This window comes from Aquila chrysaetos, chromosome 17, assembly GCF_900496995.4.
Source record: "Aquila chrysaetos chrysaetos chromosome 17, bAquChr1.4, whole genome shotgun sequence".
NCBI lineage: Eukaryota > Metazoa > Chordata > Aves > Accipitriformes > Accipitridae > Aquila > Aquila chrysaetos.
This window is the reverse complement of record NC_044020.1, coordinates 21108804-21125496: the sequence shown is the minus strand read 5'-3', so window position 1 is coordinate 21125496 and position 16693 is coordinate 21108804. Positions and strand designations below refer to the sequence as shown.

Sequence of the window (16693 nt, the reverse complement as noted above, 5' to 3'; positions counted from 1 at the left end):
TACAGCTTCATCTGGCTCAAAGCGAGGGCAGAACTTGTTCACATTTGCCTTCAAAAGGCAATACAGATAGAACTCATGACACGGTGTGCCTTGCCTTGTCTGCTCTTCTGTTTCCTCCTCCTGTTTGCAACTTGTATGGTCAGGAATACAAAGAATGGGAGATGCGATAGCACCCTCTTGGGTGATTCCTTTCTTAAAACCTTTAAGATAGGACTGGAAAGGAATCAGTGACTCAGAGCATGCCACAGGCAGCTGGGCAACAAGCATTGCAAGTGGCACCCTGGAAGACCTGGACGTAAGTATTTCTGATGCTTAGAGCAACCAAATCTTGGAGAACTTCTTGAGAGGAAACCTGCAATAAGCAAGAAGCTGTTCCTTACCTTGAGAGACAACAGAGTCTGGAGACCAATGCAAAACTCCAGCATATCATCATCTGAGAAGAGAGAAGAGACTGATCAGGCTTAAGACTATATATACTGCCCCTCTAAAGAAAGTGTGTCTCTCCTGTAAGAGGATGTGGAATATGAGAGCATCTGGCTCATAAAGTTATATGGTTATGGTCTATTCAATATAAAGTAAATAACAAATAACAGGGAAAGTGATGAATTAAACACACAAACATTAACAAGCAGGTGGTAACAGTGACAGAAACAGAGCCCAGCAGTCTTCTGCCACTGACTGATGAGCTATTAGAGGAGCTACTTAGGCACAGCCCTGAAGAGGGTCAAAATTAACTTTGTAGCTGATAAGAGGAGGGAACCATGATTATCATGAGTATTATGAGATATTTGAGGGGGGTTGTGGGACTGTTTGAAACTTACTATGAGATATCAGAAGGGTCTTGTGGGGTCATGTAAAACTTACTATGAGCTGTGTAGGGGAAGGGCCAAAGGCAGGAGAAGGCAAGCAGCAGAGTGGATCAGGGAACAACAGGCATGGAAAAATGGAGAGGAGAGGGGATAAAAGGGCCAGTCAGATGCAAGCAGGCTGTCAGTCAGTTCACTTGTCTGACCAAACCCTGTGCCTGATGGCCGCAATCTCTCTGATCTTCTTATTAAATAATTTCATCAAGGAATTGTTTTCTGTGTAACCTCTCTATCCTACATGTGACTGCTGCAAGTCTTAAGTGTCAGCAAGTGTAGAAGATGCCACAGGTTAAAGGGCAAAGAGCTCTGGATGTCAGCAACCAGAGGGACTGGCATGCAAGAGAGGTGCCAGCAACTGAAGGTACCACAGGCCATAGGGCTCCTAGGTCTGTGTCAGCAACTGGAGAAGGGGACGTAGCTCACAGGTGCCAGCAGCTAGAGACCAGTGTGCAAGAGAAGTCTGGGTGCCATGCCAGTAACTGGGAAAGGGAGCACAGGCCATAGGGCTTATACGCCTGGGTGCCAGCAACTGGAGGGACTGCAATGTGTGCTGCAAAGTCTAAGTACCAGTAACTGGAGGACTATGGGTCTGTAGGTCTAGGTGCCAGCAACTGGAGAGATCAGCATGCAAGAGAGCTCTGGGTACCAACTCTGACCAGGGTCACAGGGGCCTTAGGTTTATCAGCCAGCAACTGAAGAGGACAGGGCATGTGTGTGAGAGGTCGAAATGCCACTAACTAGAAAGACTTGGGTGTGTTTATATTTCCCCAGTGAATTTAATCCTATATGCTTGTGGGTTTGTATACATAATCAGCTAGCAAACTGCAGTCTGGACTAGCCAGTGAGTAGCAGGAAACCTGCATCTGGACAGACTCAAGGTCTGGGTCAGTGGCTAGGTAAGGGGCTCAGGCTCCAGATGTAGATATAAGACAGACCTAGAAGCTGTGCTGTTATCTGGAGACTCTGTGAATATGAGTATGCTTGTGAATCTAGAGACTGAGGATGTATGAGCTTCTGCCAGTGAACTTCAATCCTGGTCAGCCAGAGAGGAGGACCAGGACTGGGCTATCTGTGCTGGTGTTTATGTGAGTGCTGGTCAAGGCACTGCTCTGTGTCTGATAACCTGTGTGGCTGGCCTTGTCTGCGTCCTCTCTGTATGTGCTTCTCTGGAACATAGGTTCAGCCTTGCTACTGTCCGAACCTGCCACTAAGAACATGCATTGTACTGGGCAAGAGTGACCTCTGGGGTCTTAGAGTCATCCATCTGGACTTCAGTGGCAGGGAGGGAGGAATTCCCAGGTCCTGGAGTCTGCAGGATTCAGCAGCCACCAGTAACATCATTAACGCTTCCCATGTCTCCTGGACGCCTCCTTGCCCTGTAGCCAGTGGCTGTATTTTATAATTTGTTTATAACCACATAAGCAAGAGCACTGTGTGCACAGGGAGATGTCAGGCACAGCTGTAGCAATTCTGCTCCTTCCAGGCAGCCATTTCCTCATCCCAGCAAAATGGGTAGGTGCTACTGGGCTAAATTCACGTGTGCTGGTACTGATAGACTCCCCATGAAGGGTAAGAACAAGCAGAGGGGAAACCAGGGAAGAAGAGTGAGCTGGAGTGTGGAAGAGGAGGAAGCTCTTTCCAGATGACTAGGAAAGTGGGAAGAATGGACATGAAACGAGGGAGCAAGGGAGGCCTTGGAAGATGAATAGTGCTCGTCAAAGATAAGGAGACAGATAAAGGCAAGAGGGTAAAGCTGAAAGACTAATAGGGAGAAAGAACAGGGGGAAAAAAGACGACTAAGTTATTTTCAGCATAGGCACAGCTTGATGTAAATGCAGAACATGCAGCCTTTCTGCTGTTTTCTGGGTGTGCTCCAGCGCCTGCTGACTTGACCTTGTCTCCTACGGCTCCTTCCTTCAAAGGGTCCTGCCTCAGGACACCGAGGGAGACTCAGCACTCTGGGGCTACCAGGTTCTTCCAGGGTGCTCCCTGCAGCAGAGGCAGATGAGTACACAGAGAAACACTCTGGGGAGTAAGCTGTACCTTCAGTCAGTTTCTCTTATGACTTCCATCCAGCCAAAGACAGAAGTGCCCATTCAATAGGAGAACAGAGGGCACCGGAGGACTAATCAAGCAGTCTGGATAATTTTAAGAAAGGTCCATTTTAGAAGGAAATGAGAATTTTCCACATCCTGTGTTAAGACCAAAAAGCACCTCATCTCTCCCCACTTTCAATGTCTTCTGTCTTCTCTGTACTCTTCCTATGCCCTTTGCCTTTGGTTACGTTGAGGGTATTCATGCTTTTCCCAGAGATCCTTTTAAGTGCCCTTGGCAGGGCAAGAGGGACACAGGAAAACTGGGGGGAGAGGAAGGGCTGGCACTCTCACCTACAACCAGTGCTGAACACAGCACTGTCTCCTGGCCAAATTGCAACTCCATATGTTCTACTCGGCCAACAACGCTGGGGATGGGAAGAGAGAGGTCTCCACAGTCCATGGCAGATACTTCTTCCAGCCTGTGGGACACAAGAGGTGTTATTGCCTCAAGTGGAGGAAGAGGAGGAAAAACAGGACTTCTTACTGATGGCAGTACTTCTTGGTCTCATTGGGAACAGGCCCACAAAAGGAGGAATCTTTCATACAGCATGTCTGGAGGCAGATTCCACAAGCAAAACCATAAGGCGCTGTCCATTTGGGTTCCTCACCGCTGAGGCTAAACATCAGCTGGGCAGCTTTTCCCTGCAGTACACACAGACAGAATGACACAGCTCTGCCTCCTAGTCTGGGGTCTGCACACAACTTTGCCAGTGCTCCTGATGCCTTACCCTGTAGCCCACCCTCTGCACCTTCTCCTAAACAGCCATGTGCACATGCAAAGCTGCTAGTAACTATCATTGGGGCTGGGAATCAAGAGTGCCTAGGTTCTTGCAGTAGGTTTTTGATTAGCAACCCCTCCTTTTCTACTGTGCAAAGACTTACCCCAGCTGGTTTAAACAGCTCTTGGAGATGAGATTTGGTAGACACCCAGTGTTAACAGTCGCTTTCAATACCTGACCTTGGCACTAGAAAAAACAACAACAGATGATTACTGTGGACTCATAATTGGCATACCCACTCCTCCAACAGTGTGACAATCCCTTAGACCTTCTTTAGCAACACAGCCAAAGATGTGGTGTTTTAGACAGTAGTCAGAAGGCAGTAGACTCATCCAAGACAATGGTGGTCTTCCCAGGGCTATGCAAACCTCTGCCAAAGGCTTCTTTTAGAATTTGTCTTCTTTAATTTGTATTTGATTGCCCAAACCCTTATCTGTTATTAGCAACTTTTACTTAGCAGTATTCCAGTCAAGAGATGCATAACTGGTGAATTTGTTCAGAAAACCCACATGGACTTTATTAATGGAGCAATAATTGATATGATAAAAGCTTCTAAAGGAATATAAGCATGTGCTACAGTCTTTGTGGGTTTCCTCTCTCCATTTCTTCTGGTGTCACAGGGAACTATGTTCCAGGGCTAGACGTCTGTTCTCAGTTGAACAGCTTCCAGAGGGAGAAGTCTGTGGGAGAAGCAGGACCACCCAAGACAAGCATCCCTGAGAAGAGCTTGAATTTAAGGCAGTTCCCAACATCACTGACACATCCAAGGGTGACTCCTGAGTCCAAGAAACAACCTAATCAAGAGGTGTCAATTTTGTGGGAGGCTTACATTAAGTTCCTAGGCAGCTCTTTAGGGAAAAATGACCTGAATGCTACAACTACAATTTTCACAGCTGGTGTCGTCTAGCAAAGGGAGAGATGCCCTGCACCCAAGTCACCTCTGCATGATCTTACTGGAATAATCCCCAGTGTCTTGCCTGCTTCATTTCTTCACCCCTTTGCACTTGAAAGGGAACAGGAGATGTGGCTGCCATCTGTTTCCTGTCCCCTCTGCACAGAGGTCGTTAATGGCAGGCCAGAGGTGCTGAAGTACCAGCAGGTCTCATATATAGTAGAGGTCTGAAAAAATAGGGTCATCAAGGACATCAATAAGAGTTATGTTCAGAAAAAAAAACGAGGAGCAGGACTTGCTAAAGGAACTGGAAAAGATGGAGCAACTGCCATCTACCAAATACAGCTTGCACCTACCTATACTGCCTAACCATACCCATTCTTGACATCCTAGTTCTTCAAGGCTCTGTCTTGCACCAACACCCCCCCAAAAAATCAATCACAAAGTTTCCATCTTGGGAGGTTCATTTTCCTCCTGCTATAATTTGTATTTTTCCTGTGATTCTTTCTCTTCAATCCACTATGGCACTCAGTGCCATGAGCCACTCGGAATCAGCAACAGACCTCCCAGTACTACCCTTGTGCTCATTCCTGACAAACTTAAATGCTCTGAACACCTTAAGCACATCAGCATGACTATCGGGGACTCAGTGCAGCACCAGTAGGGTCAAGGAAAATGCCTCAATTTCCCACTTTCTTAACTAAATCTGTTTATGATTATTACCTGGGTTAATCATCACAGAGAGCTACATCCAGTATTTCCAAGATTTCGTTTTCAAAAATGTGCTATCTGTGAGTTATTATAAAGAGAAAGGAGAAAACAACTGCTGTGAGAAATACTGGAATGCTGCAAACAGACACAACACCGATAGTAGCTTGAGTGCTAATTGCACTCAAGGCAACCTCAGAGTGCACATGCTGGAAACTTCAAGTCTGTCTTGGAGCTCCTCCTCTGGTCTAAACTGCATCTGCAGTACATCAGTGCAGACAATTTCATCATTCTGAACATTTAGATACACTATGTTCCTAGAATGGCCACTTAGTTGAGAAATTCTCAAGTACTGCAAGACCACTGGAGCTAGAGATCTCAGCCTATATTGTTTTACAGAGTTCACTAAGAATCATGTAAAACTCATATATATGTATATATGATGTATATTTAAATAACATCAGTGGTTTTAGAAGGAAGAGCATTCACCATGTGTGGCCTCATCCAGGAACAAGGAGAGCAGTGCTCAAGCAGTATCTAGACAGAAAATATGCACAGATGCATATTTTTAACAGCTCCTGATTTGGTTATTACACTTTTTCTTCTTTAATGTAAAAAAGCATGTCTTATTCATAAAGAATTACGTCCAATTAACTAACAGTGCTGTGTGACTGCAAACACTTGTGACTTCTCACAACACCCAAGTGAGGCATATAATGCTAAATACTTAAGGAAAGCCAAAGCCAAGACAGATCTCACAAACTTCTGGCTGCCAGCACTGTGCCTTCCCCATTTTATCATGTCCTTCTCACAGTCTCAGGCACGCTGGCATCTACATTCAATCCAAGGCTACTCTTTGGCACATGGTATGGAAATTGCCACAGAACTACAAAGTCACAGGCTGGGAGAACGCAAAACTTAACTGACCTGATACCAGCTGGAAGATTCATGAAACAGAGTCAGACCACAGAGAAACCAGCCCCCAGAAGCCTTCCCTGCAGTTCTTTGCATGTTCATACAGGAGTATTCCCCCAGCTCCTTCAAAATGAGCAGTCCCGTTTCACTACGGAGCAGCTTGAACTGCCATCCCATGGTAATACAGCTCACACATGACAGCGCGGGTAGGATTCCCAGCCGAGCTGCTGCCTGTTCCCAGAACGCGCACCCGTTCTCTCGCTCTTCGCTCATGCATGCCTCCTGCCTCTTGGCACAAATCTGCTTTAAGCAAGTGGGGGAGCATGCTAGAGCCTCACAGAAGGGGGAAGAGCTGCAAAGCACTCTATTTAGAAGATCCCGACTTTTTGGCAATGCTTCTGCTTGTTCAGGAAAAAACATTGTCTTCGTGGCTCCAGGCTGCCTGGCATGTTAAGTTTAAACATTCAGGACTAGGAGTAGTGCCTGTCCATAGAGGTCCCCAAGGCCAACTGGGGAGATGCCACCTTACCTCATGACAACAGCCGCCTGTGGCAAAAGCTGGTATTACAAAGTCCAGGTTTCCAGAGAGAAAAGAGTCTGGAGATTGACTGGACCCAGGGACAGTCCCTTATCCCTGCCAATGGCAGGGCGGGTGGAACTAGATGAGCTTTAAGGTCCCTTACAACCCAAACCATTCTATGATTCTAATCACAAAATGCCTCCCCTTCTGCTTTTAGAGCTCTGTAATGTCTGTGCTGTCAGGTCCTCACTGACACATCAGCCCTGCCTGGAAGGATTGTGGCCAGACTAAGCAGGCAAGGAAGATAAAGCACAAAGTGCCGATACATGCCAAGCATCTGCCTCCTCATCCTCTGTATTGTGCTGCATAGAAGAGGCTTCCCTGTGCCTCCTCACTACTTGGGCAGGTATATTAGCCATGAGCGTCAGGTCAGGTATGCTACCACATCTGCCCAGACTGCAACCTGCCACCAGTGTCCAGCTGAATCAGCTCTTCCTCATTAAGAGACGTGGATTCTACTGGGAAAGAGTTACCCATCCCTGTGGCTCACAGAAGCCAACTGTTCATTGCCTAGCTACAGAAAAGGCATTGTATCAGCTCTTCAAAAACTGAAGACCTGGAGTTTGGACAGCAATTGCTAAGGAATCACTTTGGGAGCAGGCAGACCTGAGATGCATGAGCTGTTAGCGTTGTTGTGATAATAAACCTAAACTGTATTGCTAGGCAGGTTCTTGAGTTTTGTTTCAGAGCAGGCTGGGAAAGTTGCAATTTAGAAATTTGCTAGGGTATAATAGGACAGTGATAATTCTGTAGAAAACATTTCATCTCATTCAATGGTAAACAGCCCTGCACAGTTATCAGCTCCAACAGCCTCACAAAAGCTATCCACCTTCCAATTATACCACTAATGATTTGCCCAGAGAACTCACCAGGAGCCTGAAGAGGGTCCTTGGTCCAGCACACCACAAATACGATGCGGACTAGGTAAGGAGTACACAGGCAGCTGATGAGCACTGCAAGCCTTCTTGGACTAAGAGGACTTTTCATCACATTACCCACTCTCAGCTCTGCCCCAGAATTTTCAGTCTGTTACTACCAGCCACCATTAGTCTTTATCTAAAGATCAGTTATGGGGATTTCCGAGAAAGAGAAAGAGGGGAGGGCAATCAGTAAGGATCATCATTTATAAAGAGCTTTTTTTAACTGAAATAATGTCAGCTGCTGTCCTGGTTTCAGCTGGGCTAGAGTTAGTTGTCTTCCTAGTAGCTGGTATAGTACTTTGGTTTTGAGCTAGTTATGAGAAGAATATTGACAACACACTGATGTTTTCAGTTGTTGCTAAGTAATGTTTAGTCTAAAGTCAAGGATTTTTCAGCTTCTGATGCCCAGCCAGCAAGAAGGCTGGAGGGGCACAAGAAGTTGGGAGGGGACACAGCCAGGGCAGCTGACCCAAACTGGCCAAGGGGGTATTCCACACCATGGGACGCCATGCCCAGTACATAAACTGGGGGGAGTGGGGGCAGGGGGATTGCTGCTCTGGGACTAACTGGACGTCGATCGGTGGGTGGTGAGCAATTGCATTGTGCATCATTTGTATATTCCAATCCTTTTATTTTTACTGTTGTCATTTTATTAGTGTTATCATTATCATTATTAGTTTCTTCTTTTCTGTTCTATTAAGCCGTTCTTATCTCAACCCATGAGTTTTACATCTTTTCCTGATTTTCTCCCCCATCCCACTGCGGGGGGGAGCAGTGAGTGAGCAGCTGCGTGGTGCTTCATTGCTGGCTGGGGCTAAACCACGACAGTTCCAAAGTCAAGAAGCTGCTTTAACCAACCAAGGTTGATTAATCCCAGGTTGCTCTGGCACAGAGGAAAAGCAGCCTTGGACAGCAGTGGAATCTTTCAGTATCTATTTCCAAGTCAATGAGAGACAAGCCCCGCCACAAAAAATGACAGCTTGATTTTATGATGCAGATGCCAGTCATGACAAGCTTTCCAAAGTGCTTTGCAAAAAACTGTCACAAAAAAAGGGCAATTCTGCTAAAGTACCATGTGAGCAACCCACCTAAGTAAATAGGAGGGTGAGTGACTCTGCAATACAACTATTGTAGACTGGGTCTGTCTGTGATCTCTGAAACTTTAAAAGGCCTTAGGCATAGGGCAACTATAACCTGTTAGAGCAAACATTGCCTGAATCTCCCTGTATCACTGAAGTCCACATATATTCAGCTTTATTTCCTAGTCAAATTCAGTTACTAGTCAGGTGATGCATTTGTTACTACTTTGAAATTTTCAGCATACTTGCTTGAGTGTAAATGGAAGCATTATGCTGGTAGATGATCTTTTCTCAGGCACTGCTGTCAGAGAGAAGAGACTTCACTGGGGTCGTGTTCCATTTCTAATAAAAACTACACCACAGTCACGCAGTTCTCCAAAAGGTACCGGCTCACCTCTCTGGTTGAAATGAACTGGCAGCCTGAGTGCTATTTCCTGCCGTAGATCTGCTACGTGCAGGCGAGGCTTTTTGAAGTTCATAAATGTGAACATGAAAAGCAGCAAGACAAACAAGAAGGGGAGGAGAGCTTCCCTTCCTTCAATGTGAGAAGATTAATTGTGGCAAACCGTGACTGGCTCTTAAGAAGGGCAGAAAAAGAGAGAAATGCCTGTGCAGAAGGTATTGAGTTCAGGGAGAGTTAAGTGCAGCGTTAGACCTATTTCCTTGACTGTCATGTTCATTAACTTTCCTCCATGAAGGAAAATATGTGTGTGACAGCTGAGGTACAGTCCATTAGAAACACAAAAGGGGAACGAATAGTGGACTCTGCAGAGTTAGCTACTGCCCCTGGGATATGATACCTATGCATGCCTGTCCTTGTTCGATGTACCTGCCTGGCAAAAAACACCCTTTATCACTGAGTTTCCTCTTACACAACAGCACAGACTGGTGATTAAAGAAAAAGAAACACCTTCATTTGCTCAAAAAAAGACTCCAGTTATCTGGAGACATTATATTGAGAGCCATTCATCCCACTAGTCTCTTTTCCTAAATGGGATTACATTAGCCTAGCTACATCAGAATCCAAAACCCAGGGTAAGCAATGCTTAACTGCAACAGTAAAGGCTGGAGAACAAACCAGACAGTGGCTTTGCATGGTACTGGGACACTTGATCTGAACATTTCAGAAACTTCCTACAAGGCTGTGTTCATATGATAATTAATTGTACCAATTGACCTTTCAGAGGTATATGTTTTTTTCCCAGAAGTGTAGACTTTACACTCTAACATGCGAGATGTTCTTTAGGACAGGTAACTGAAATAAACACAGCTTTAAAATGGATTTTGTATACCAGGTCTCCATCTTGGTGAGTCTCATATCTGCACATTACTGAACAGCTCTAACCATGCAGCCGTGTTTCATGGGGCACAGCTTTTGGATGTGCTTTCTTACCTACAAGGGCCAGGGACGAGAATGTTCTGCTGTATAGGAGGATATAAGAAGAAGAGGGAGCTAAAAATACTGCTTTCATCAAGAAATGCAACAGTGCTAATTCAGAGCACAGTTAGCCACTTTCTTAGGAGGTCCTTTGACACCTAAGAGAATCAGACCAGACTGGATCCAGTAAGTGTAAATCGGCTAGGGGCACCTGTCTTAAAGTGATAAGGAGACATTCCTTGCTTCTGTATACAGTTATGAAATACCTCATATCATGGGAAAGCTGGCATCCAGAGGAAGGAGATGTGATTAAGGTAATTTATCTTCTAATACGGACAGCTAGAATGCAAGTGGCAGGAAGGCTTTCCTCTGTCTATCGGAAGAACTGAATCCAAACCCTAGGAGAAGCCATGCAGGAAATCTGTTCTCTCTGGCTGCAGCTGGCTTTGCAATTAATAACTTAGCATGGCCCTTGGGAGTGGGGCAGCTGGAACTCATTGGGTATTTGCCATCACTGTGAAATCAGCAGCACGGTGTTGTTGCCTTACCTGGCACTGTATTAGCAGGGGTGAAGTTTCTTTTCTCCTGTCCTCTCCCTTTTCCATCTTTTCATCCTGGTCTTTTGCCAGCGGAGATTGAACCCGTGCAGACTGAACCCTGGTCTCGCCCCGCAGCTTGTTCAGATTGCCTTCCAAGAGGCGCCGCTGGACCACACTATGTGGCTGCTGTCTCCATCACAAAGAAAGAGAAATCCCAGCTAAGTATGGAGCTAAGGACAAGGACATTTGCTAGCCTGGAGAAGCAGATTGCATATACTTGACCCAACTGATCATCCTGATGAAAGACAGGCTTATCCCAAAAAACTTCCTCTAAATCCCAAGATTTTTTCTGTAGCCACTAAGGTGATGTTAAAGTGTTGGGATGTCTGTGACAGGCAGGTCTCTGGGATGCAATTATTGGAGAAGAGCATGCCTGATGCATGCTTTCCCCACACGTACCTGTTCCTTCAGCTAAACATGAGACTTGGCAGTCTCATACCTGTTCAGGTACTGCAATACACTACCTGGTGGGTGTGTGCTGACATCCCACCAGGCACACTCACACCTTCTAATGTGGGAGGGGATGGGGCATGTAGTGTGTGTGATGTACATGTGGGTAAGAAGGCAGGACTCCAGAAATTTTAGATGTACAAGCAATTGTTTGTAGTGAAGTGGGAAGCTTCCCGTGCATAGGAAACGATCTTCTAACGTTCTTTGGAGTCTGTCTCTGCTCCCCTCCATCAGAAGTGATACTATTTTGACTCCTTTCCTAGTTGGGGGAGCATCTATGAAGCCCTATGTTGTTCACAGCTAGAAGGGAGCACCATGAGCCAGATCAACGGCTGAAGGAACTTTATTCCTGTCATGTATCTCATTCATATCTCATGTATCTCATATTTTATCTCATTCATGTTTTTCCTTTCTTCTGGGCAGAAGAAGGGGAGGTGCACCAAAAGGGAAGAAAAATTGTGAAAAACTTCTTGTCCTGACATTGCATACACACACAGGAAAGTGCTGCTTTGGAAAGAAAGCTCCCTTTGTCATCAGCTTGATGCTCTGTTTTTTGCCCAGTGTTGATCCAGTGCCTCCAGTCCCTGCACAGCTACTGAATCAACAATGGGCAGCATCAGTGAAGTAGGCCTGTTGGAGGTAGCTTTGTCCTTTGTCCATGTACTTGGCCCCATGTCCATTCTCCAGAAGAGCAGCTGCTCAGAGCTGACAATAGCGTTCTCAGTGACAACTGCCTATGCGAAGAAGGACAATGAATCTAAAGGGGCTAATGTGCTACAGCATAAACCATTGCTTTTATCTTTCTCAAAAGAAAATTTAAAAATCAACTTCCAGATGGTGCAGCAGTTTGACGTAGAATCTTATCAATGTGCAGGCAAACATCTAAATTAGACCAGACCTGCCAGTGAGCTGGGCTGTATTAACCCTACAGAGCGCGTGTGCTTCAGACTAGCTTTACCCTTGGTCAGAGGGCTGAGGCCGGGGAAGTGTGTGAATTGCAACTCGAAGCACACTGACTTGTCAGTTTTTCCCAATGGTTGGAGCAGCAAAGCTGTTACCGGGTCTTTGGTTGCGCTCAGTATTGCTCTTTGCAAGGTGCCGAGTCCCTCACGCCTCTGTTTCCCTGTCACTCGAGGGGCGAGAGTCAGATCATTCACATGCTGCACGAGAGACACTGCAGTAGCTGAAAAAGCGAGGTAAAAATATCCCTCTGTTCCTGGTCTTTTCCCAGCCCTACTGCGCAGGCCCACGGCACAGCTGGCCGTTGTACTTCACTCCCTAAATACCCTGAGCACAGTGCCAGTTTGGCTGCCAGCTAACATCTGGGCCATGGGAAAAGGGCAGGGAACCGACAGCAGGTCTCCAAATTCCCATCCTCCCTCCTGCCTCCTCTCACAATCTGGCATGCAAAGGACCTTTCCCTCTCCCCGCAACCTTTCCCACAGAAAGAGCAGGCCCTTTGCAGCTGCCACCTCTGTCCCCTTCTGGTCACTCAGGCTGGGAAGAGGCCAGGCGCTGATGGCGAGTAGCTGAGCCTTGGGACTGTGGAGGCATCTGAGTCAAGAGCAGACTCGTGGGGCCCTCCCTGTCTTCTGCCTCACCAGTGAGAAGTGGAGACCGTTGTCTCTCTTGGGCTGGTAAGAAACAATGATGAGATGAAGAGGATGGTGAGGGAGGACTTGTAGGGAGTTGTGGCCAGCGGCTGGAAGAAAGGAGACCCTCTCGGCACTCTTAGAAGGGTCAGAGCAGGTTCCCAGTGCCACTCATCACATTCAGGCTCTCCAATGTGAAATCTCAAGGCCCTGCTATGATTAGTGAAGTGGTATGAGCTGGGGATCTTGATTTTGGGGAGGGGAGAAGCCAGATCTTCAGACCTTCTTGGTACTTTCAGAATATTTTAGCTCATGCAGCTACTTTTTCTTTTTTTTTCCCCATTTTAAAAAAAAAAAGTGTCATGATTGTAGTTGTTGTAAAGGTGGAAATGTGAGGTCTCCACTGAAATGTGTAATTTCTTATTGTTAGGGATGTGATGGGCCCATCAAATCCCAGACACTGCTGGATGCATTGCATAAGCTGAATGCACTCCTGGAATACACAGAAAGGAGTGGCAAAAAGTAACAGCCTGACTTTGACTGTAAAAGAAAACACAGGTTTTTTAAATGACATGGGGCCTTGCTCTAATTCTAGGGCATGCGGGGCTGCCACAGCTGGAGTCTCTGGCACTGTCAATGGAGACGTGTTTTAGGGAATTAATTAAACTCTCCTCCCAGTGCCATAGGACTCTGAGGTGTTTTGCACTCTCTCCAAAATCAGCCCCTCCAGTACTTCTTGATGCTGCTTTGTTTTCAGCCCTGCATTCCTGTCCTCCAGGAGGGAGCCCGATCAATTTAGGAAACATAGATGGAGTTTTGCATGGGGCTGGAGGAGTGCCTGAAAGCATAGCCCCCAAAACATCACAACGATATCACACCAGCCCATCAAGTTGCAGGGACTGCTGAATTGCCCTTGTAAATCCAAGGCCTGGTTCTCCTCCGGCTCTAAGGCAAACCAGAAACAGAGGTACCGCAGCTACCGCATCGACCCCAGGTATGGCACTGTGTGTGCGAAATTTGCACAGGTGCCACACTTTATTTTGTGCCTTCTAAGGCCAGTGCAAAATTTCCGTGGCAGAAAAGGTGCTATGCTTTCTTTACTGCTCCCTAGCTCCATGGTAAAAATGTTTCAGCCGTTCTGTTATGGACTAAACACAAACTATGCAGTGGTTTTCTGTGACCAAACACCGCCTGCACGCGAGGAAGTCTAGAATGGTTAATTTGACCAGGAGAGCTGCTTGTGGCAAGCAATTTGGAAAGGGCCTGTCTCGCTAGAGCAAGCAGCTGGGGCTTCAGAGTGCCAGCCTCTGGAGGCCAAGGCTCCCACCCGTGCTGTGCGGGACTCCCACGGAGGCCTCTGGCTGTCACCGCAGTTGTCGTTTTGGGGCACGGTGTGACGGGAGACAATTCCAAAGCAAAGCAGGCAGACGTGTTTCTCTCCGCCTCTGTGGATGGGCTCAGCAAACACGCGCTGAAAGGCTCGGGAGTGGCTCCTCCCCGTCCCCTGCCAAAAGCTGTGCAGGGAAGAGCCGTGGGGTACGTCCGGCTATCCCCTCCCGAGGAGACGTTTCACCTGCAGCGCTGCAGGGCGCGAAGGGCCCGTGCTAGACTGCCCGTGCTGCCAGCCCTTCGGGCTCCCCGTGGGGAGGAGAGGCCCTGTCCCTCGCTAACACGACACTTAACGTGCCTCCCCTCTTGTACTTCAGACAGCGACTGCGTTCGGGGCCAAGGGGGACGCTGGAGACCGGTCCCTGCCGGCAGCCGCCTGAGCGTGAGGTGACAGCTCAGGGTGACTTTGAGGAGCCACCCTCGACCCTCAGCCAGGGACTCCCGGCAGCAGCCGAGGCGGCTGCGGGGAGGGTGGCGGGAGCAGGAGGGTTCACCGGCACGGGGGACGTGGCGCCGACCCCTCGGCTGCGGGCGGCGGAGCCGCTGCGGGCGAAGGTTTCGGCAAGGAGGATAGCTTCCATTCCGGCCCAGTGCCTGGGACCCTCTCGCACGCCCGCGCGTGCCCCCCGTGCGCGGCAGCGCCTCGCTGCCGGCAGCCGTGGGGCCTGCCACGGGAGCTGGGAAACGACCGGAGGAGATGACACACGCGTGAGCGTCCGCGGTGTTGCCGCGATGGTCGGAGGATACGGAGGGAAGCACGGGCTGCAGGGAGGGGCAGGATCTCTTATGACACCCACTGGCGCAGCTGGAATAAGGGGTCGTGCCCCCATCACTGGCCAGACCCAGGCCCTCTTTTGGGAAAAGGGTTTAGACCTCCGCATCCTTGAGCAGTTAAGCTCCGCAGCAGAGAGGAGAAGTTAGACAGCAAAACTGCCAGAGCAAGGGGGAGATGCGTGCGGTTAAGCCAGCGAGAGATCCCGTGGGAAACTGCTCCTGGCCTTGGGGAAGCCCCCCCCAGACCACAGACTGCCCAGGCTCCTGGAACAGATCCCCTCCCTGATGCCTCTTGCTCCACGTCTCCACAAGGAGACAGCCCCAGGCCTCACTGCTGTGCCTCCTCCCCAAAGGTGTCATCCGTGGGTGCCGGCCACTGCAGCTGCCTGCGCGCCTGGCTGGCAGTCCTGCCCTGTGCTTGCCCCTCCAGAGAGTTGGGGGAAAGAGAATAATGCAAAAAGGTGACAAGGTCAAACATAAACCTCTCAGAGTTTTATGAACTGTGCTTCTCTCCCTGCTGAGCCCAGGAAGGAGTCTGCTTTTGAGCTGGATCATGCGGGAATACATGGGGGCTTTCAGAGATGTCCCTCCCACATGGAAACACATGTCAGATCAACCTATGTATGTACCGGGTGAGTGGAAAGTTGGATCCTGGAGAGTCCTTCCAGTCCATGCCTGCCTGCCTCTGCGAGGAGTTTGGTCCCTATGGGGATGCATGGGAAGATCCATGCAAAAAAAATGGGTGATTCATTCTTTACCCTCACCCTGACCTGCTCCTAGATGATGCCAAGGGGAAGTTTCATCTTTGCTGAACCCAAGACCCTTTCACAAAGCCTGACAGCAGTTCCCAACTGGGATGAAGGCTATTAGGAGGACCCCCCCTCCCAAATGGGGTCCCACCGGACTCACCAGATCCTTGGAGGTGCCAAGCCTTGTCAAGCCATCCAGGGGCAGCAGGTCAGCAGAGTCCTTGTGCACAAACTGGGTGGCCTGTTTAAGGCGCCTCTTCTGTTGCAGAATAGCTTTGTTCCTCAGCTCCACCTCACACTCCTGTCGCTCCAGGTCAGGAGTACCCTTACTCTGCTTTTCCTCCCGGTCTCCTTGCCCCAGTGGCAGGGGGCAGCTCTTCCTTGTGCTCATGGTGAAGATTCAGACAGAATGGGTCCTTCTTGATATGCTGGCGTGTCCCCTGAACTCGTCTCCTGGTGTTTGCCCTCCTAAGGCTGACTCAGTCTCTGAGCTCCTTTCCCTTTTCCTTCCTCGCAGGTCTCCTTCTCTCCCTTTCTCTGCCTTTCTGCCTGCTCTTAGTTATAACTCACTCATCTCTGAAGTGTCTCTGTGCCTTTTTCTGCCTCTGTCCTCTCCACTCCCGCGGTGTCCCTCTGCTTCCCACTTCTTCCTCTCCCTCTCTTCCCCTGCCCTGACTGCAGCTCTGCCTCCTCCAGTCAGTGGGTCCCTGTCGTAACAGAAAAAGCCCCACGTCAGAGACCAATTTCCATAAATTACAGCAGAGCCGGCAAGATGCTCTGGCTGGAAAAATCCAGCAGCAGAAGGATGGCCCCGCTGCTGGGGGCTGGACTTACCTCCCTCAGGCTGTGTGCGCGTGTGCGCGCGCGTGTGTGTACAGTGCCTGTTCCCCCCGATATGCCGAAGAGACAGTAAATCTCGGTGGCAGG

At 48.6% G+C, this 16693-nt stretch overlaps 1 protein-coding gene across 2 annotated transcripts in view; it reads right to left on the bottom strand.

Moving 5' to 3' along the window:
• Positions 1-16693, bottom strand: part of NRIP2 (nuclear receptor interacting protein 2) — a 23278-nt gene extending 6585 nt beyond the window's left edge. For both annotated transcript variants that reach the window (XR_003927114.2, XM_030040446.2), the window contains exons 1-5: positions 15927-16693; positions 10762-10938; positions 3845-3927; positions 3254-3381; positions 381-433 (exon numbers count right to left, since the gene is read on the bottom strand). Coding sequence is in view for 1 of the 2 variants with exons in the window: in XM_030040446.2 (XP_029896306.1) it covers positions 381-433; positions 3254-3381; positions 3845-3927; positions 10762-10938; positions 15927-16157 (672 nt within the window). In the remaining variant the exon portion in view is untranslated. The remainder of the gene's footprint in view (positions 1-380; positions 434-3253; positions 3382-3844; positions 3928-10761; positions 10939-15926) is intronic.